General features: G+C 40.3%; 1 protein-coding gene and 1 long non-coding RNA gene across 2 annotated transcripts in view; one reads left to right on the top strand and one right to left on the bottom strand.

Moving 5' to 3' along the window:
* LOC138402270 (uncharacterized) overlaps positions 1 to 22,653 on the top strand; it is a 229,087-nt gene that overhangs the window by 62,415 nt on the left and 144,019 nt on the right. The gene's annotated exons all lie outside the window — the stretch shown is intronic.
* msn (serine/threonine-protein kinase msn) overlaps positions 1 to 22,653 on the bottom strand; it is a 32,755-nt gene that overhangs the window by 1,279 nt on the left and 8,823 nt on the right. The window contains exons 9-21 of the mRNA XM_069498270.1: positions 21,847 to 21,931; positions 20,552 to 20,660; positions 19,529 to 19,549; positions 18,793 to 18,889; positions 18,095 to 18,224; positions 17,456 to 17,561; positions 12,954 to 13,790; positions 10,890 to 11,012; positions 4,379 to 4,766; positions 3,779 to 3,999; positions 2,940 to 3,130; positions 1,726 to 1,852; positions 750 to 884 (exon numbers count right to left, since the gene is read on the bottom strand). Coding sequence (XP_069354371.1) covers positions 750 to 884; positions 1,726 to 1,852; positions 2,940 to 3,130; positions 3,779 to 3,999; positions 4,379 to 4,766; positions 10,890 to 11,012; positions 12,954 to 13,790; positions 17,456 to 17,561; positions 18,095 to 18,224; positions 18,793 to 18,889; positions 19,529 to 19,549; positions 20,552 to 20,660; positions 21,847 to 21,931 — 2,570 coding nt within the window. The remainder of the gene's footprint in view (positions 1 to 749; positions 885 to 1,725; positions 1,853 to 2,939; positions 3,131 to 3,778; positions 4,000 to 4,378; positions 4,767 to 10,889; positions 11,013 to 12,953; positions 13,791 to 17,455; positions 17,562 to 18,094; positions 18,225 to 18,792; positions 18,890 to 19,528; positions 19,550 to 20,551; positions 20,661 to 21,846; positions 21,932 to 22,653) is intronic.

Here is a 22,653-nt window from a genome sequence, read left to right on the forward strand (position 1 = left end):
ACGCCAACTCGACATCTATTGTTTTTTTAATTTACTATTTTATATGAAGCAGTTTATGCTTCTCCGTGATGTGTCCGCGCAATGACGCCAAACGGTAAAGTATGAACTTACTGCATGTAAAATGTTTGTGATATGAATCCGTGCCTCGTACGTGGCACGGTACGGTGGCATGGTTTTGGCATAAATCATCCCTAATGGTAGGGGAGCCCAAGAGGGGATTTTGGGATTTACTCGAGCGCGCCAAATTAAGACAAGACCTTTCATTGATCTGACAATTTGAGCGTGGCTTAAGGAAATGGGAGTCAAGTTTCAAAAATCAGCCATGACTTTTGGTTGCGTCCAAATTGTCAGTTTTTTGAATAGGAGCTAGTTAAGTGTTCACTTAACGTCCCTTATCAATATCTGACGTGCTCGATAAATATGTTTAATTCTATTTTCTCCTTTCTTTGGTTTTTTTTTAAATTTATAGACTCGTGCTTGGCTGCAATTAGACCTGACGGGAAGTGATAATGCAGCCTAAGATGAAGCGCCCTCTGCTACCCCTTTAGGGGTGAAAGGGGCTACATCATAAAACTTTTTTCTTTTTAGGACCTAATCTTTACAATCCAATAGGTCCCCGCGACGCTCGAGTAAATCCCTATTTAGCATCTTCGACTCCCCTATTATAATGCGAATTTGGTGGAAAGAGTCTCTTACTCAGAAGAAAAAGGTTTTAGAAATAAATAACTATGTGTGTCTGTGTTACCAACCTGCAGAAGTATATTTTTGCTAACTCTGCCGTAAGTGTTGACGTAGACACCCTCGTTGTCGTAGCACAACAATAGCTGCACTCCATTGGAATTAGGCAGTGGCACAATGCAGTGTGGAACTATAGCGCCTTGCGTCTGGAAACAATCAGTATGAGTATAGTCATGTCAAAAGTACGGTTAACCTTTGAAATAAGGACTAAAATGAATGAAGTGATGATGTGGCCTAAGATGGGACGCGTTTGCCTAGAAGGTGCCTATTCACTCTTGTTTTAAAGATACCCGGATTATAATTGTCAGGAAACACTGATCTAGGAAGAGTATTCCAGACCCTAGCCATGCATGCATTTATGCATTATACTAATCTTTTGTAAATACTAAATGATGCCCGCGACTTCGTCCACGTGAATTTAGGTTTTAAATATCCCGTGAAAACTCTAGGCTACATTTCAACCAGGAAATATCGAGTGTCCACGCGATTTTATAAAACACCACGCACCCACCGCTATCATCAGCTAGTTTTTTTTCTACCAATACAATGGCAGCTTTAATCCTACTACCATATTGCCTTTCGTCAGTGAAGTTCTAACGGTACGTAAGTAATTTTTGTCAAGTTTAAACATTCTAACCATTCGATGAAGAGAGTTCACCTGCTTTCATTCGCCCAATCATAATCATAACGTCTTTTATTTCGTCAATAACTTATACATCATATTATCACAAAAATATAATATATCAAGGGTTGTTAACGAATATTGTATTACTTTCCTGTAAAGTAGACTCTTTTGACTTACGCACTGTCAGAACTTCACTGACGCTTTGTTTTAGATTAATTTTTAAATCTAATTTACAGTCCAATAACTATCCTTAGTTTATTGTAATATGTAATCAGTTAGCTGTCATCAATAATGTGAATATTGTCAATAATATTGTAGGTGTGGCTAGCTCTATTATTTAGTACTATTATAATATAACTTACATGTTTTGGAATATAAATGTCATATACACTGGCAGTGTCGAGGTCAACAGCGTGGAAGCCGTCTGCTGATCCATAAATTACTTTCAGTCTTGTTCCTTCTTCAATAGTTAAATCGACTAATAAAGGCCTGAAAATATATAAGAAAATTACCACAATAATATATTTGCAATTTTTATTTTTGTATGAGGATTTGTTAAGATTGCATCAAGAAGATTTGGATCAACCTCTGCTCAGATTTATTTTAAGTGGGTACCTACTAGCCAAATTATTTTATCCTTTGTATGTAGTTGGACCAAGTTATTATATTGTTGCTGCATGCATGAGAGTTCTCCATGATGTTATCGAAGGTGTGAGAAGTCTGCCAATCCGCACTTGGCCACCGAGATGGACTATGGCCAAAACTTTCATTACTGAGAGGAGACCCGTGCTCAATAGTGAGCCGGTGACGGGTTGATCATTGATGATGGTTATATTGTTTGTATGTCAATTTTTATAACCTAACATTTGTCATTTTTATAACTTGTCATTTCGAGAAATGGCATCGCTCAGATATAAAAAGCGTCAAGTCTCTAAATCTCACTGGCTGTACGTTTTATATAATATCTGATAGATAGTGTCCGCCCGATCGAAACTTCGGCTTTAGCCACCTTCAGCAAAAAAAAAAACACCTTCAGCTTCGGCTTAAAATGGTCTGAAGTCAAGGCAAGGTTTCTAGCAAGCGCCGAAATTGAACGAACTACACTAACGTAGAGTAGACGCATGCATGGTGGTCACATTTATTTACTTGAAAGTGACCCACTTTTAAGTAAATAAATATTATACATACCTAATTCACATTATTTGAAGTACATATATTTACAAGTTCAACGAGAAAACAGTCCACGTAAATTAAAAATCATAGTTTTATTCAATTTTTGCCATTTTTAAACAGGGTTATCAAAAGCCTTCGGCTTCGGCCGACGATTGTGGCGATAGCCGATTAATCGGCCTCGGCTTCGGTCAGAAATCGACACAGCGTACGCGACAGTTCGAAATGGCAATCGGGGTGGGGATGCCCCGCACACCCGCACAGTCCCCACGCTAACCCGGTGCAGGATAGCGCGGATGACGTGCGGGACGTCGCCCCGCCTCATACCCCGATTGCCATCTCGAACTGTCGCGAACTATAGATTATGCAATATTCATAGATACGATTTGAACATGATAGTGAATACCTGTGTTGTAAGTCACCAAAACTTTTGAAGGCCATAAATTTGTGATATGGTTTGGGAGCCCACGCGTAAATTTCAATGGAGTCCTTGAGAGCGATGACCAGGAACTTGATCCGCTCGTATTTGACTATGCGGAAGTGCACCGCGCCCTGCAGCTCGCCCACGTTTATCCAGCCATTCCTCCTTTCCACTTGCTGCAACAAATTATTTAGAAACTTATAAAAACGGGAAAAAACATAAACATGGCGGTATTACTACAAATCAGTGTTTTATATTAGACAAATAGATGATACCCGCGACTTCGTCTGCGTGGATTTCTTCTTCGTCGTAACACTCTTAGCTTTCCACTCTGCTCATCAATAAGTGACGTCTTTGGAGATATATGTTATGCGCCTCACGAGCATTCACCACTTTTCATTCACATTCGGGAAATTATATTTAATTGCTTATGATGTACATAACCTTGAAAAGTCAGAGGTTGGGATAGAACCCCCGACCGCCCGAATAGGAGGCCGACGTCTTAACCACCAGGCTATCACAAGCACCCTTAGGGTACAGAACCCTAAATATGCTTTGATCATTCAAGTATAGTACACGACAGGTCGAAATGGCTATCGGGGAAGGAATGCCCCGCACTATCCCGGAGCGGGCGAGCGCGGGTGACGTGCGGGTGTGCGAGGCAGCCCCCCGCCTCATACCCCGAATGCCCTCTCAACCTGTCGCGGACTATATTAATGTGAAGCAGCGTTAGTCTGTTGCTATTTATATGTAAAAACATTCTGAAAAGAGACCCGTTCTCAGTAGTGAGCCGGCGATGGGTCGATGATGATATAAATACTAACATCATTCGCACCGTCCGTACGCAAGATCTTCGATTTCAACCAGCTCAAGTAGTATACGCGAACACGATTCTTTTTGCCTGAGACGGTGACGAGTATGTTTTGTCCTTCTAGCACTTCCATCTGTTGGAAGCGGCGCCTGGAGATCAGCTGGTACACTTTCCCCTGACCGGAGCGGTCTAGCAACATGAGACCGTTCTCTGTGCCTATCAACAGGTTGACGCCTGGAAAATTATTTTACACATTATTTCATTTGTTACCATTATGGAGAATAAAGGTAAGACAGACTGACCAAATCGAAAACATAATTAATATGAACCAATAATAATCAAAAACTAATAATTTCTTCGCTTAAAACTTATGATTTCGGCTGATATATTTTTACCGAATGTGTAGTATTACGAATATTATTCTGGAGTAGCAAATAAATTAGTCGCAACTCGCAAGAATGTTAATAAAAGTCGATCTTATTCTAGAATCTGTTGTGTTAGGAATATTATTCTCGAGTTACAAATAAACTAGTCGCAAAAATGTTAATACAAAGGAAAAATGTGAATATATATTTTTTCCTCCTTTTACACAATGTAAGCGAAGCGGACTGACCCCAGAGCGCCGCACAGAGGATCTCGGAGTTGAACCTCTTCTTGTACTTGCGGATCTCGGGCGTGTCGGACGACAGGTCGTGGCCGGTGGGCGTGACGTTGACGTTGACGTGACTCTCGCGCCGCGACGCGTTGCCCGAGCCGCCCGTGCCCGTGCCCGCCGCGCCCGCGCCGAAGCCGAACGTTAGGAACGAGCGCTGCTTCTGTTGCAAGGGGAGGAACTGTTGCGAGCCCACCGACGAGTTGGACGGCGAGTGCTGCAGGCCGTGCGCGAGCGGCGACGCCGCGCCCGCCACGAACGACTTGGAGGGGGTCGACTGGACGGAGGACGGGGACGGGTGGTGGTGGTGGTGGGGCGCGGGCGTGCCTGTCGCGATCGCTTGCCTGTACTGGAACCGACAACCAAAGGACACCATCACTTCACGCTTAGCGCCAGAAACGCATTACCAACACCCCACTCCACGCTAGACGTGCGTGGACGCATCACGCAGGTTGATCCAATCAACACAGTACTATTGGTGTCAGTTAAAAGGAGCTCTGAATGACAGTGGAAAACTTTTCTAAAACAGGGAAGCGAAACAATAGCGCGGCAGCACGGAAATCCCTTCCACAACTATCAGATATACCTATCAAAAAATCACCCATTGGGCAGGTCCAAGGTCAGGGATCTTTTAAGTTGACGCCGTCGCCGTTAACCGTATTTTATATGCTAGACTAGTTGTTTGAATCAACACCATATTGTCAGATAGCGTGTGATCGGGTGTTGCCAAAGAGTTTCTGTTCTACTGTTACGCTAGTCAGTTAACGTCTCTTTCGCCTTTTCCGCACAAGTTACGAATCCCGCCCGGAATTAATATAAAGTAATACTTGTTCTTGGTGTCTTAACCGAACTTTTGTGCCCGTTCTTTGGTTAGGATTTGAGTTACGGGTAGTGCTAAGACTAGGGATTCATGCGGGTGGTGGAAGAACGTGCCCGACCCCTGCCTTTGCGCCATTTCGTCACAAAGTTTATTGCTACCTATGCATTTGTACTGTACAGCATGCATTTATACTTTTATTTTTATTAATATACTAGATGATGCCCGCGACATCATAGGCGTAGATTTAGTTTGTCCAAAAATCCAGTGGGAACTTTTTGAATTCCCAAGAAAAAAGTGGTCTATGTCTTTTCCTGGGATGCAAGCTATTACTGTTCCAAATCTCATCAAAAATGGACTAGCGAGTGAAAAGATAGCAGACAGACACACATTTTGCATTTATAATATTAGTATGTATTATTACTGCTACAACTGTAAAATTTTCGACACAAAAGTCGAGATGAAGCAGTTATTAAATATCGGCCGACTTATCGATCGATACTCCGGCCAGAATATCGCACAATTATGAGGAAAAGGTAAATACCTCAAATAATAGGAACAAAATGTCGTCTCGATTCATCGTTTTTACATCTGGAGCAGAAAGATCGAGACGACATGTCGTTCGCGTAATAAACGAAACGAAATTTTTACAAAGGTAAGTATCGTAGGTATAATCGAAACCGATATCGTTTTATATGTAGTTATGATCCGTTGTAATCTGTGGATCTTAGAACATACGATGAAACACAACTGCAATGAAACTTATTTAATTAATCGGAAACTACTTATTTATTAAGTGCATAATTTCTGTTTGTGAATTTTTGTTTAAAGTGTGATGTGATGTACCTATTTAATAGTGTCAAGTGGCAGGCAAAAGAATCACTGAATTTGATTTAAATGCTAATGATTCTTTTTTAATCAACAAAATAAGCTGCATGTCAAATCCGATTTGTTAAACTATACAGACGACATCAGATGACTCCCAGGGAGCCGCTGGATTCAGGCGGCGCAAGACCGTGGCGTGTGGAAGTCCCTAGAAAAGACCTATGTCCAGCAGTGGATGTCTAGCGGTTGATGATGATGATGATGCAGCGTAAGATGACGCGCGCCGCGCCGGCCTAAAAGTGGCGTGCCATATTCACTCTTCTTTTGAAGGTACCAATATTATAGCTAGCGGGAAAAATAGAAGCCAGAAGGGTATCCCATATTCTAGCAGCTCGTATTAGAAACGAGTTCAGTTTCATCGCTTTTGAGTTTCAACGCTTGTAAAGATTCTTTGTTAGTCATAATATTATATTTAAATCCATCTCCCATTTATTAGTTCTCATCTCAAATATGATCGGAAAGTTATTTGCTGCGTTGCTATTATCTACAAATTTAATTTTGGCAAACTTCAATGAACGGAAGATAGCAGTAATGATTAATTTACAACAATTTGATATGTATTTTATGACGGTTCTGAAAAAAAAAAGCTAGGGTGCTATGACGCATTCCTCGTTCATATGTTGTGTTTGAAAGATGGAAAATGATTTTCTTTTATATATTTTTGATGCTTTTTAAATTCATGTAATGGATAAGTATCATGTACATACCAATCCTTAATTTTAAGTAAATAAGAACAAAATACATTTTAAACTTTTATATAAACAATCTATTCTAAATATGGGGTATTGCTGTTTTATTATTCATGTTGTATCAATTTTATTATCTTAATAAATCTGTACAATGCTACAATTAGTAGAAAGATCTGTTTACATATTTAGAGCCCATTGTACCACAGCGGTTACTGTAAGACTCAAGGCACATTGCAGTACAGTCGAAACGAAGCGATTCATTTTTTACTCAAATGTTGCACACTAAAAATTAATATAAAAATATTCACTGTGGGTGATTTTAGACTACTGTTTTTTCTGCGCGTTTTGACGTATGCGTTTACACGTGCGATTCAATAAAACGAATGCACGTGCTCGCTCGAACCAGTGAGTCAGTCAATAGTAATATGGAGAGGTGTCTTTCGCGGCTCACGCGTGTACGAGCCAGCACATCTACGCTCCTACGAGATACGCGTATAAAACGAGCTAATACGCTCAAAAAAACGCTAATATGAAACCGCTCTATGGGATCTAAGGCCTACTTTCACAAGGATACTTAAATTAATTTAGTTAATTTTTTATGTTTGTCTCTTTTTGGCAACCACATTAAGCTCTTGCCAAAAAGTGACAGCATTACAAAACTTAACTAAATCAGTTTAAATGTCTTTGTGCAAGTGGGCCTAAAAATGGAAAAGAGACACATTGCTGTCACATTCTCGTTTCTATTAGGTTTAATTTTGTTGGATTTGCCTCAATAATATTTAATACTTAGTGATTTTAAGTTTACTTTACAACATTCTGGAAAAGACGCATCGCGCCGTTTCAACTATACCGCAATATGCGTTGAGCCTAAAAGCTGACTCAATAATATTAATACATCGTAGAAACTACTCTCAATGCTAATGTATATGGATCAGCGGATGGATATTACACGTAAGCTATTTAGATAATGCATACATAATAAGAAGAAGTGACAAATCTATTACAACATTCTATGATATGTCGTATTTAAGCATTCTTGTTGCGATACGATTTGTACTTACGTCGTGATAACAGCAGTCTGCAAACCGGTGGCACGGAGGCTCCAGGATGTTTGCATGATTGACAACCATTATCACATTAATACTATTACTAGAAGCTTGGCACCATAATATTATGTTGGGTCAGGGCTCCTAACACAACAAATAGATAACTCTGGGAATCTATATCGAGTAATTTTGTACTTCAAGCAAGATACCTACTGAAGAATGTTTTAGCCAATGTCGTAATAAAATTAGTGAAAACAGTTTACAGTACCTACCCGGCAGTATATAAGTATTGCACATCAAACTTTAGGAAGATTTTGACTTCGTAAAGCGTCGTCTCTGTCATTCATAGCTATGTGACGTTTTGCCGGTCTCAATGACAGAGTCAACGCTCTAAGAAACCGTTTATTTTTCCTAAAGTTCGATGTGCATTATATGCTGCCGGGAGCTGTATAATATTTTCTACAAAGAGTTGTTTCGGCTTTTCCAATGTATTGAAGCGATTAAAAAGGAAGTGTTGTGTTACGCTTTTCTTTTAACATACCGACGCATTCGCCTGCGAAACAATAGGGTTTTTACCCTTTTTTGAAAAATCCCAAATTTTTTATTCATTTCAAAATTTCGCCGCGAAAACACTACCCGGCACCTTTTTAGGTTCATAAGCTGTCATGACGTCACACGGATTAGTAAGCAACGGTGTTTTCTTAGTGAAATACATTACAATTTCAATCAATGTGACGTCACAGTCGGAATTAACATGGCAGCTACGGTATCACGCGTTTTGGATATTTGTAAAACAGATAATTATAAAATTCATTATATAATTTTATAAGCTGAAATTAATATTTTTTGATTGCTTATTGCTGATGCTATATCTTGTTTATACATTTTTAGATTTTTTCTCGCTTGGTGTAAAATACCGTATTAAGGTACTGCGTGCAAATGTGTCGGTCAGAAAAAGGTGTTAAATAAAATACTGTTTTAACACCAATGTAACACCATCAGATCATTTGGAAGTCAATGGTAAATGATAAAAATAATTAAATTTCGATATAAGAATATATTGCATTAAAAGTGACGATAATATAGTGCGTAGTGTCTAATCCAATTAACCTCGAAAGAATTATTATGAAGCGGTTTGAGAATTGCTTTTAGAAGGTGTTCACTTTCACTCATATTTAGGTAAGTGTGCATATCGTCGCCTTTAGAGTGTAAACCTCGTTTATGCTAGAAGTAACTTTACAAAAGGAAGAAGAATTGCGCTCATTAAAATTTTGTTACCACATCTGATTATATTGTGTCTCAAAGTGCATAGAAACCAGTTTTACGATCTAATGCTGTGATAGAAACTAGGTACAGATCTGCTCAATTTTTGACGATCGTTGATATGTTTTTGAAGATCAATAAGATAAGGTAAAAGTAAAGTAGAGCCTCAATAGCTCAACTGGTAAAGGAGTGGACTGAAAACCGAAAGGTCGACGGTTCAAACCCCGCCCGGTGCACTATTGTCGTACCTACTCCTAGCACAAGCTTCACGCTTAGTTGGAGAGGAAAAAGGGGAATATTAGTCATTTTAACATGGCTCTAATGTTCTTTTTAAAAATAAAAAAAGTAAAGTATTCTTTATTGTACACCAAAACAATAGAAATATATAACAAAGAAGTTTTCAAGTACAATAGGTGGCCTTATCGCTAAAATAACGATCTCTTCCAGGCAACCTTAGGGTAGTGGATACATATAATAAAAATTAAAAAAAGAAGAAGAACATTTAAGAAGATCTGTTAGCGTCTTAAAGATTTACTCGATTTTATCGAACGTTACACTGTCGCATATTAACGATCGATAAATCAACAAGTGATGTGATTTTAACCTTGATATTATTTAGGACAAAAACGATCCACAGTGGCGATGGACAAAAATTGTCGATTGTTTGTTGCTTACACTTTTATTCGATTTTGTCTGAACACACACGTTGATTGTAAAAAAACGAGCAAGTCTGTACGTATCTTTATGCCATTGAAAAAATATTATTCATTCTAACTGCACACAAAAAGACACAATTGAATAAGTTTTGATAATAAAACTTTATAGGACGCCGCTTTGTCTTCGAGGAACGTTGCTTGTTCGCATATACTCGGTGTTCACTCTAGCACAGAAGATACATATAATAGTACTAACGACTCTAGTCCGTTGTGTTCAGTCGTATTTACGTGTCATTAAAATAAGCATAAAAGTGGTAGGAGCCCAGTCGCAATAAATATGAAAATATGAAAAATCGCGGAACATTACACTCTAGTTTCAATTAAGCACTGATTTAGTGGAATGGATACTATATCGTGAATTCGATATGTCAACAATATAATATTCTGCCCTAATGAAATATGAGCTTACTTAAAATTGCAATTAATTCATTAAGGTCTCCGCCTACTACATACAGGACGTCCCATGCCTGCGATCGACTTGCTACACTCACGTATAAATGATTTCAGGGTCCTGTACCAAAATAGTAAAAATGAACCTTTCGTCCGTCCGTCAATTTGTGTGTCCGTCACAGCTGCTTATTTCAGTACAAAACTACTAATACTATTGACATGAAAGAAAAAGTTTTAAATGATGCTTGGCAAACTTTATTGTAAAGTAAAGAATTAGAAAAATAAAAATGGGAACGAAAGAAATTAGAATGCTCGTAAATGTACAGTACCCGGCAAAAAATATTGTACATCAATCTTCAGAGAGAGCGGTTTCGTAGAGCGTTGTTTCTGTCGTTGAGACCGACAACATGTCAGATAGGTATAGATGACAGAGACAACGCTCTACGAAGCCGAAACCTCTTTCTAAAGGTCGATGTACATTATTTTCTGCCGGCTACTTAGTGAGTACCTAGGCATATCCTATGTAGCTACGTTCCCCATGTAATAGGCGGAAAGCTTATGGCGATAATCTTTAATATAAGGCTATGTTTAGATGACAGGCTAGAAATATATACTCGGGTATACAAAATAGGCTTGTCGAGTAAAACGGGTGGTTACTGAGGTTACCTCTTCGCTGGTGGACTTGTCGTGTCGCGGCGGGGTGGTGGGCTGGCCAGCCTGACTCAGCAAGTCCGGTAGCACGGAACTCGTCCGTGAGCCGCTGCCTTCGTTATTACCACTCGATCGACCCTGCGTACATTTCGTCGAAATCACAACAGTTCAAAATTAAAACAGATTTAGAATATACGTGGTTCCCATGATTATGGATATTACGGCAGGCTCTCATCAAGACCCAATTGTAATCGTAGTTTGCTCGATTATAGTGCGCGCAAAAAAAGTAATCCAATCCGAAGTTGTACCATGGTCACTAAGGACACAACCCCATCTTAGATCTGTAATGTTTTCTGCGTTCATGTATTTTTTTTAAATGACTTGTTGTACAATGCGCAATCATACATACGCCTCGTGTTCAGATTGGACTACTTGTTTTGCGCGCACTTTACTTTTGTACCCGCCCGGGGTCGACGCGTCTTGCGCTGAGCAGGTCAAACAGCATCCTGTTGGCGTCAGGTAGTCCTGGATGACAGTAGAAGTGCATAAAACAAAAGGTTGAGTGGCTAACCAATTGCGCGGCAGACAGTCGTCCATCCATAAATCACCTATTCCGTCGGGTCAAGGTCTAGAGTTATTTTCTCCTGACACCAATTGTAAGTAATCGAGCATGCATCAATTAAAATTGCGTGTGAACCAGTTTGTTTTTACATAGTATGATTTCGGCCTAGTAATGAGATACAACTAAAACTTTGGATTAGAAAGATCCTTTGTTGAACATAAAAACACTACTATTACCTACTTAACTAGTTAATTCATTTACTTATATTCGGATAATATAGTAAAGAATAATTTGTTTAAAGCGATAAACGTTAATTTGGAATACAAAATGACATTCAATATTCTAAGTCTTAAAATTACAAAAAGTGTACAAAACTTGATAATAAATAAGTAGATCTGAAAATAGCAATTCATACTTACCATAAAATACCTTGCCGCGACAGTAGCTGATATACAAAAATGATTCTAAATATTTTTACAAAGTTCATCAGTCAACTGAAATGTCTATCATATGTTAATACGGGTAGCGCACGCAAACACACTGGAGGAATACGTTAAATATTTTTTTCATGCCAGCATATTCACGACTTTTTAATTAAGGATCTGCTTTTATATTCTATTCCGTTTTGAACATCATTAAAGGTTTAGAATAATAAGCAGACCATGATATAATAAACATATTAAATGCGCAGAAACGTACGTCCAAATCAGATGTGTTTGCGCGGTTTCTCATCGAAGTGGCTAGTGCCCTGGCATCGGTCAAAAGGCTAGTTATTGGTTTAACGTTGCAACAGCATAGCGTGACAAACACAAACACGGTAGCATAAACATGCACTGTAAAACACATTCAGATAACAGATGATGAATGTTCTCGGCAGCTTCGGTGACAAGTCGTTAGGCGGTCATTCCTGATGTTAAAATATCTTTTTGTGGCACAATTCATCGCAGAGGGCATTTTAAATTTTGTGGCAGGAAGTCGGTATTCGCGCAGAAATGAAAATGTTATGGTTAGTAAGTATACGTGTTATGTTGGTCGGTTAGAAGAAACTAGCTACGAAATATCTACTATAGAATTAGTTTTCTACATAATTTACCATTGCATATACTTTTACTAAGCTTCATGTACCCTACATTGTCCCATAATAATAAAAACTACTATTATTTATAAATATTAAAAAAATTGTCACGCCAAAATGTAAGACGCGTGAGCAAATATACTGTCATGACAATACAATCGTAATAATATTTTGCTTCAAAACTATTTTAAAATACACGCGGTAACTTTCAGTCAACATTAATACGAATGCTCAAAGCTCAACCATTCCCACACAGCTCACTCGCTCCACCAAAGTCACACCCAATGGCTACAAAACCACGTACGGGACGTTCAATGTATGCGTACAATACAGCATCGCCAATGTTAGTCATACAACTAGGTTAGGTAATAACAGATTAGAACCCTCATACCAAACGTAAGTAAAAATATTAATCAAACTATCCCGAGCAGTGAGCAATTACCTGATCCTGTGCGATTACCGCTTCCTGCCCACTCGATATGAGCTCTGTGTGCCGGTTAAATAGGGAACTTCTTCGGAATACGATATCAGACTCGGTCTTTTCCCTGCGCGGGCGCGGCGGCGCGTCCGCGGCGACGTCGGGCGAGCCCGCCGCGCTGTCGCGGCTCGGACTGCTGTCCTGCCGCAGCAGAACGGCGACGTTCTTCAGAGCCTCGATGGGGTTGTTAGCTGCGGCCTTCTCCGCAGATTTTTTCTCGACTTTCTTCATTTCATTTCTCTGTGCCATTTTTAAACTATCGTTCATTTTGATAAAATCTGTCAGAATGGGCTCGCCCGATGTTTGCGGCTTGTTGGTTTGCTTGCGCGAATGATTGAAGATCCCGCTAGATCTCAGCGGTTTCGCGCCCGCTTGGTTGTCGTGCTTAGGAAAATAAATTGCGGAATGTCTCGTGCTCGACAGTGGAAATAGATCGGAGTTCTCACGCCTGAATGCTCTGAAGAATCTATTAGGAGACTGTACTTCGGAGTCCTGGTCTCTTTTGTACTTTAGAATATCGGTCAACTTTTCTTGTGTAGTCTTTTCGTTAGGTTTTTGGAGTTGCTTGTGCCGCGCCGGCGGCGTGGCTGTAGCTTTGTATTTAACCCACGCATCCTCCATTTCAATTCGGGACTGGCGTTGGAGATGGGTACGTATGTGCTCAGAGTCTTTAGTGAGATCTTGTTTTTCTTCTTTGTTATCATTATTTCTCGAAGGGAAAAATCTGGCGAAGTCCCAATCCTTCAGCAGAACGGCTTCGTCAACATCCGATTGTCTTTTATTATTTTGAGACTCCCTCTGCTGTTTTTCAAACATGTGCAGTACAAAAAGTGCATAATATGAATCAGAACTCAGAAAAATAATAACATATTAAAAGTTGTTGAAAATATTGTTATAGTGCTCACTAATCTTATTTTGGCGTGAAAAATAATGTATAATGACCCCACCACATCCAATATGACGACTCTTTTATTGGTGAAAGTATTCATGAAAAGAAATGAATTAATAGACCTAGCAATAAACAACGTATAATAATCGTAAAATTAACTTATTCAAACAACTGAATATAAAAATACTTTATAATAAGAGTGAATGCTGAAAGTTATAAGCGCTTATTGACAGGTCTTAAGTGATCGAATAGAAAATGATTTACCTAAGTAATTTGTGTGAACCAATCATAATTTTTATCTCGAGCATTTTATTAAGGCAGCCATAATTTTTTTTAGCAACAGGTAGGTAACTGATGTCATTTTCTTTTTCGGTCAAAATATTCGAAGTGAGCAAACTGTTAACACAAAACAGCATAAATAACAATTTATCTACTCGCAAGAATACGATAGGTAGAAGCGAAGTGAATTCTCTTTTACCGAATTATCTTGTACGAGGAACAATTGACAGAAAATCTATGATTACAATAACACTCATAATAAGTGTACAGTACGCGCGGCGAGAGTTTGGCTTTGACCGTTATTGCGCAGAAATCAGAAATTGGGTATCAACGGGCAATTAGTGGGGTGCGGGGCGGGTGTGTAGGCGCACGCGGTGCTCTGATTGGCGCTCCACTGCTCCAGTCGTTCCCTGCCTCTGTTTGTACAATCACGTTCACAAGTGAATTGCTATTTTCGTTAATTGTTTATTATATAAGAATCTGAATAGCACTGCTGCTAAGACTTTTTTTTAATGTTAACTTTTGTATTTAATAATTATTTTAAGTTTTCTATTGTTTGTATGTACCAATTTTACATGTATCTTGGAATAAATAATTTTATTAAAAAACAATTATTTAGAATTTTCATCGCTGTCTCTGTAAACTTTAAAAGGAAATAAACATTTTATATAAGTAAAATAACTATCAATAGTTTTAATAAATGAAGAAGTTTATCTATTTCGTATTATTTTCTAGCATTATTACCACTGTACATGAATTTTGACCCACTCAAATATCCAACCTGGTACATAAAAAAGGAAAAGTATTGTGTGCGTGACAGTACCCATGCGCAGTAATCCCCTCCACCCGAAGGTCAAAGCCAAACTCTCGCCGCGCGATCTGTAATTAGTTATAATGAAGCGACACAAGATGATGCAATATTCAACAGGTCAGGATATGCATTCTAACTGTTTGAATTTTGATAATAAACAGTGAAGATTTTCATTTCTATTTAACTAAATTGATGTGTATAACTCGTAAAAATTAACTCCTCACGCGCCATTTTTACTTTTCGTGTCAAATTTCAGGTTAAAAGTATGATTTTAGTCGTTATTTTAAAGGTGAACTATACTTTTGACATGCCAGTTGACCCATAGAGTTAAAAATGGCGCGCGAGGAGTCATTTTGTACGGACTATATACAAAATAAATCCGTACGCAGTTTCAATTAACCTCGCTGCATTCCACCGTATCTGCGTGCGAGTGTATGTTTTGGCTAAATAAAACGCGACTAGAGTTTAGCTTCAGTTTAACAAGCTCACAGTCTAACAGAACGATCACGAAAAAGCTGCATTGCTACAATATCAATTATTGTGATTGGCTGGATTTATTGGATTCTTGCTGCTACAATGAATTTCGGCAAATAGCCGTCTTAAGAGTAAGAGTGTTAAAAATGTGTTAGCCAATCAGAGGTAATTAAGATCATTACACTGTAGCTGTCAAACTAAGGCGATATGCCTTGCACTAGTTGTGGCTCAGTAAATGTGATCTTGGAACTTAACTGAACTGAATTCTAGTAAGCACGTTGGTTAAGCCATACAGTAACCGGTAAACGACTTGAGCAAACAGCGGCGTAGGGGAGCAAAGTTGGCGCATTACGAAAAAACAAACGGCGACCGATCAACTAATCATGTGCTCCCGCACGGTAGAAATCCTTTCGCACCCATACGGTTCGCTAAAAACCTAAAAATTGGTAGTGGACATTTGTTCAACTTGTTTGCCAGTTGCTGTAAGCACGTTCGTTACAGCCAGCCATTTACAATCCTGCACGCAGGCTGCCGCGCCGGCCATTCTAATCGAAGCAGTTGCTCCATACACCGTCCTGCAGAGCATCCGATCACACACTGCGTAGCTATTTCACTGAACGTTAGTAATACTTCTAGCAAAAAATGCCAACATCCATCGTAAAATTTACTGTCCGCATTGGTTTCTAGAATTATTATAAAAACAACGAAATTTTAGATGCGGTAACACAGATTAACCGAAAAATCTATTAGTTGTTTTATTATTTAGAACGATAAAATATCTAAATATATGTTGCCATCCGGCAACGGGTACTAACTCAATACACTCGGTCGCCGTTCTACTTATACCCTGTCCGATCGTTTCTGGCACGCGGAGTCATAACACGACAAGGTACTGGCGGGACATTTCGTGTGCTTGGTCGGGGCTACCCTCCGACAACACGGGATGGGAACAGATCAGTGCATATTGCGCACTTTCAATGCATTTAAGGGCCTAATGGCGGGCGTAGTGATGTTGCAACTTTCTTATCGATCTTTTTTATGCGTAAAATGAAATAATGCATTAAATATTTCAAAGCTGTGTGATCTGAACTTAACTTGAATAAAAAAAATTGCAAAATTACCTGACTTATTAATCAGTACCCTTATTATAAATACGAAAGTGTGTTTGTTTGTCCTTCAATCACGTCGCAACGGTGCAACGGGTTGACGTGATTTTTTTCATGGGTATAGATTAAGTCCTGGGAGAGTGACATAGGCTACTTTTTATCCCGGAAAATCAAAGAGTTCCCACGGGATTTTTAAAACCTAATTCCACGCGGACGGAAGTCGCGGGCATCAGCTAGTTAGTTATAATTTAATCTAGGTCTGCACCATCTTCCCCAACGTAAAATCAAGTTTTCGAGTTTCTGGGGATCTTCTTTAATTTCACAGTAGTATTAAAACTACCTGACTATTCATAAGCACTTGTAAAAAGTTTACATCAATAAAAAAACATTCTATTCTATTCACAAAAAAAGGTTAGCACATACGAGCCTGTTTATGCACTTCACCACCAATGCCAATAATGTTATTTTTAAGAATACGTCCATGCTGCAGCGCTGCGGCCGCGCTGCTTTGGAAATCAATATAAATAAAAACGCGCGACTGCAGCGCTACACCCCCGGCCAAGCATCAGTTCATCGATCGAAATTATATGGATTTACAAAGCAGCGCGGCCGCAGCGCTGCAGCCGCGCCCTTACACCTGCCCGCAATATGCTTATCGAGGACTCATTTGAAGGCATGCGCAACCCTATGACTGACGTCACTGATGCGGTATATGATGCCGCGTACCACGAACGATTGTACGAGGTATAACTGTCGAAGGCGGAGCTTGCAGGACGTGATCCTGCAACATCTCACTGGAAGCCACGCTAGATGCACAATCATATGCAATTCAGCTGTAAATTGGCGGCCTGCGTGCAGGAACTATGAATGGCTGGCTCGCCGCAGTCGGCAGGCGCCCGGCACTCACCCGCTTGACGAGCGTGCGGTCTGCGTGCGGGTCGTCGTCGTCGGGCGTGGGCGGCAGCGGGCGCGTCGGCGCGCAGCCGTCCTCCGCCACCGCGCTCAGCCCCGGCCTGTAGCAGAACTCGGGACTAACAAGCCGAACGGAACCAAACCAAACAAAATCCAGGGGTAGTCAACAGAAACATAAACAGGCAGCAAATTAAAATAAACAAAAGGAAAGTAATTAGTTACATCTGAATGTACACAATCCATACTTAATATTATAAATGCGTTTGCTAGCTTTTCAGGGCCCATCCGTTCAACCAATTTTGGGTACAGAGATATAGCTTGCCTCCCGGGCCCGGACATAGGCTACTTTTTATCCCAGAAAATCAAAGTTTCCACAGAAATTTTTAAAAACCCAAATCCACTTTTTAAAATTTGAATTCGTACAAAAATTTCGATTCTTTCTCTATGGTCCCAAGTCCGTTGCGCGTTCGGTGCGACGCCGTACGACGTCCGCGTCGTACTCATCGTGTGGCATGGTACTGCGATTTCTATGTAGGATGACGCCGCTGCGCACCGCATCGTGTATCTTCACTATAAACATACAGCTAAATAACAGCCGGTGTTCGGCGACCGTGGTGCAGGCACCGTGACTCACAGCGGCTTGGGCGGGTCGCTGGCCAGCAGCGTGCCGTCGTTGCGCACGCGGCCGCCGCTCTCTTCCGCCTCCGAGTCGCTGTCCGACTCCTCGAACGGCGGCTCGGGCGCGCTGCGCTCCACCGGCGGCCCTGCGGACACGCCCGAAAAGTTACAGTTATTATTATTATGTTATAGTTACAGTTCGTTATTTGTGTTACAAGGGGCTAAAGTGATATTTTGTTTCTCGAGGGTGTTAATTTGAATTCAGAGCAAAGCGAAGGATTCTTAAGTAGAATCCTGAGCGTAGCGAGGAATTAAAGCCCGAGAGCAAAATATTTTGGCCCCGAGTGACACACTATGTTTCATCACTACCTATGAGAAATAAACAAAACACATACCAAAGCATGAACGCGGACTAATCAGAAAAGAGAAAGTTCAAACTTTCATGAGAACCTGCTATCCTCTAATCCAATTTTCCAATAGTACGATGAGCTATTGCCGGCAGAGCAACATTGAAACAACGCTCTTTGAAACCGCTATCTCTTTCTAAAGTTCGATGTACGATATTTCCTGCCGGGTACTGAACTTATTTTCATACAATTTAAAAATTGTATCATGCCCATGTCTTATCAAAACGTCCATTTTATTTTACGCCAATTCAAATGCGCGTGCGCGCACCATCTTCTTTTGTTTTATACTTCAAAAATGATGATATACCTTGTCCATTAGTGGGAGCCCGAGGCGGCCGGTTCGGCGGCTCGTTGCCTGACACGACAGCAAACTCGTTGAGCTGCGCCGCCAATTTGTCCAAGTCCTAACGAAACATTACATTCACATTACACATTTATCTTTTATCAACTTTTTATCAGTGACGGAATTGGTAATTTTGTGCTTTTATTGAAAGTGGTGATAACCTAGTTGAAATTGACACTTTTTGTCAAACGGCTCAAATCGTTTCCGAGTATGAGCAAGTCCAGCGTACTTGTACTATACCATATCCGCGGAAAGAAGTATAGCGATCTCTCCGTTAGATAATAGTAATTAGAGCCTCAATAGCTCAACCGGTAAAGGAGTGGACTGAAAACCGAAAGGTCGACGGTTCAAACCCCGTCCGTTGCACTATTGTCGTACCTACTCCTAGCACAAGCTTGACGCTTAGTTGGAGAGGTAAAGGGAATATTAGTCATTTAACATGGCTAATATTCTTTAAAAAAAACCCATACAAATGACAGAGGCAAAAACTCAGTGGGTTAACGCCCACTGAGTTTTTGCCTCTGCCATTTTGAGACACCAACCAATCACAAACATATCAAATGATTTTTGAAAACATTTGAGGTTCAGTTAAAACATAGTTCCGTTTGGGATTGGTTAGTGCAAAATGTCGAAAAATTAATTTTCTTTATTAGTAAAAAGAAGTGTGTCGCTATAGTAAATTATAATAAAGCAAACCTACCTCCGGCCTCCGCGGTGGAAGCTGCACTCATTAATTGGATGTGCAAAGAAAAACAGCGTGACATGAAAACAAAAAACAAGCTAATAAACAAAAATCACATACACAATTGAGACGCACATGCAAGAGAAAAGTATTCAATAAACCAAAAGCTTAATTTGCTATAATCCGCTGAAACAATCTGAATCATAGCAAATTAAGCTTTTGGTTCATTGTATATCATGGATTTCTGCAAAGTAACGCCTGCTTCTATACAACATAGAAAAGTATTCAACATTTTAATAATTAAGTTGGGGCATAATATATTTTTAGTCACAGTATTTAAGGAGTTATTTCGAAAAAAAAACCTCGTGAAGAAATCCTTTCGAGAAATACTGTCCTCCAATAATTTAAAGCCATATTTATAGTGGCCAACTCGAAATTGATCACGCGGTAGTATTGTTTTTTTTTAAATTCCGTTATAAGTTAGCCCTTGACTATCATCACATCTGGTGTTGAGTCACAATGCAATCTAAGATGGAAGCGGGCTAACTTGAAAGATGTATGGCAGCTTCTATTAAACTCTTAACCCTTCGGTTCGGTTTCTACGCGGCATGGGCTACGTACTGGAACGGGTACGCCAAATCGCTTGGCGGCACGGCTTTGCCGTAGAGTGGAGCCGCGGCCGAAACCTCTCACGAGAAAAATTGTGTATAGTCTCTAGTCTCTATAAGAATGATTTTTCAGCAGCGATCGTAAACATGTCGCCGAATTCTGCATAGAGAGGGCGACAGTGTTGCTTAATATTGAACAGATAGAGAATAACCCCTGGGTATGTGCAGATTTATGAGAGACTATGTGGTTGTTTCTGTTGAGCCACACCCCACTGTGACACAACGGGGAAAAAATCCTCTTGAGTCCTAGTGATCTTTTCCTGATTAGTCACACCACTTCTGAACAGATTTATTTAAAGTAAAGGCTAAGTTTAACAATTTTGGAATTGATAAAAATAGAAGTTTCGTAACAATGGGTTTGAATGTTGTGTACCATGGGCTTGAATATGTGATGCGAGCCGCGCTGCGGCGGCTGCGGCGTGCCGTTGTTGGAGCCCGAGCTGTTGGACGAGCCCGAGGACTTCGGCGTGGGCGGCAGGGGTCTGATATAAACCATACAGTACAATTTTACATGTTCTTTTAAAAACCTGTCCAGAAACATAAAATCCCTCGCCGTATTGCGGAAAACCCGTGGAACTAATTAACAAGACCCTATACTTAGTGACCATAAACCATATACAAGTGGCGCCCCTAGAGCAAGTTTTTTATATTTCTGGTCAGGCTTTACAATACATTTGCTTGTAAAGTGAGTTTTACTTTATTATTGTTATTAGCATAAAGTGACGAGTCTGCTTTGTGACACAGCGAAAAACCACAAAGGTTTACAATGTGTGTGTGAGGGTTTATAATAATTAAAACTAATAATTTTAAGCCACTGCACTGTCTTTTTAATTTGCATGGCGGCCATTTTGAATTTCGGCATCTTGGTTTTTTATTATTTACTAGCTGATGCCCGCGACTTCGTCGTTAGGTTTTTAAAAATCCCGTGGGAGCTCTTTGATTTTCCGGGATAAAAAGTAGCCTATGTCACTCTCCAGGTCTTTATCTATACCCATGCAAAAATTCACGTCAATCCGTTGCACCGTTTTGCGACGTGATTGAAGGACAAACCAACAAACAAACACACTTTCGCATTTATAATAAGGGTACTGATTGTTATAGCAGCAACAGAAATATACCCTGTTAAAATTTCAACTCTCGGCCTATTACTGATTATGAGATACAGCCCGCTGACAGGCAAACGGAATGTCAGCAGAGGCTTAGTAACAGGGTCCTATTGGCACCCTTCGAGTACGGAACCCTAAAATTGGGAATATATTTCAATCAATCAATGAATCAGCCTGTTTACGTCCACTGCTGGACAAAGGCCTTCCCTAGAGCGCGCCACCACACACGATCCTCCGCCTTCCTCATCCACCCACTTCCCGCTACCTTTTTAAGGCCGTCAGTCCAGCGGGTTGGAGGTCGTCCTACACTGCGCTTGCCGATACGCGGTCTCCACTCCAGAACACGTCTGCCCCAGCGGGCATCGGTTCTGCGGCAGACGTGGCCTGCTCACTACCACTTCAGCTGGCACAGCAGCTAATTCATTGAGCTATGTCAGTCACTGTGGTTCTCCGACGGATTTCCTCGTTGCGGATTTTGTCCCTCAGAGAGAGACACCCAACATAGCTCGCTCCATAGCACGCTGAGCGACTTTGAATTTGCCTATATTGGGAATATATTTACCTATATCTATTTGGCTGTTGCGCCTGCGGGTCTGGCACTACAATCAGTCTTTGTGGAATGGACGGTCTCGCCGGTGGGCCAGGCTCTGTAGGGATATAAAGACAGAATCATGTTAAATAGCTTTTATTACTGTGATAGCCTAGTGGTTAAGACGTCCGCCTCCTATTCGGAGGTCGGAGTTTCGATCCCGGGCACGCACCTCTAACTTTTCGGAGTTATGTGCGTTTTAGGTAATTAAATATCACTTGCGTTAACGGTGAAGAAAAACATCGTAAGGAAACCTGCATACCTGAGAGTTCTTCATAATGTTCTCAAAGGTGTATGAAGTCTGCCGATTCACACTTGGCCAGCGTGGTAGATTATGATCAAACCCTTTCTCATTCTGAGAGGAGACCTGTGCTCTGTAGTGAGCCGGCGATGGGTTGATGATGATGAGCATTTATTAATATCTGTTGTTATAATCTATTTGTTATAGTCTGTCTACTTTTTCTGTGCCTATCTCGAATCCAATCTGTTTGTTCTATTACTAGCTTATGCCCGCGACTTCATACGCGTGGATTTAGGATTTTAAAAATCCTGTTGGAACTCTTTGGTTTCCAAGATAAAAGTTAAAAGTTCAGTCTCCAGGTTTTTAAGTATACCCATGAAAAAATCGCGCCAATCTCTTGCACCGTTGCGACGTGATTGAAGGACATACCAACAAACAAAACACACTTTCACATTTATAATATGAGTGATGATGTTACCTGTCAACATACCGAAGCAGTTCTTTCTTGCTACACAATTTTAGTCTGTACGATGTACGAA

Source organism: Maniola hyperantus, chromosome 4 (assembly GCF_902806685.2).
Source record: "Maniola hyperantus chromosome 4, iAphHyp1.2, whole genome shotgun sequence".
In the NCBI taxonomy this organism is placed as follows: domain Eukaryota; kingdom Metazoa; phylum Arthropoda; class Insecta; order Lepidoptera; family Nymphalidae; genus Maniola; species Maniola hyperantus.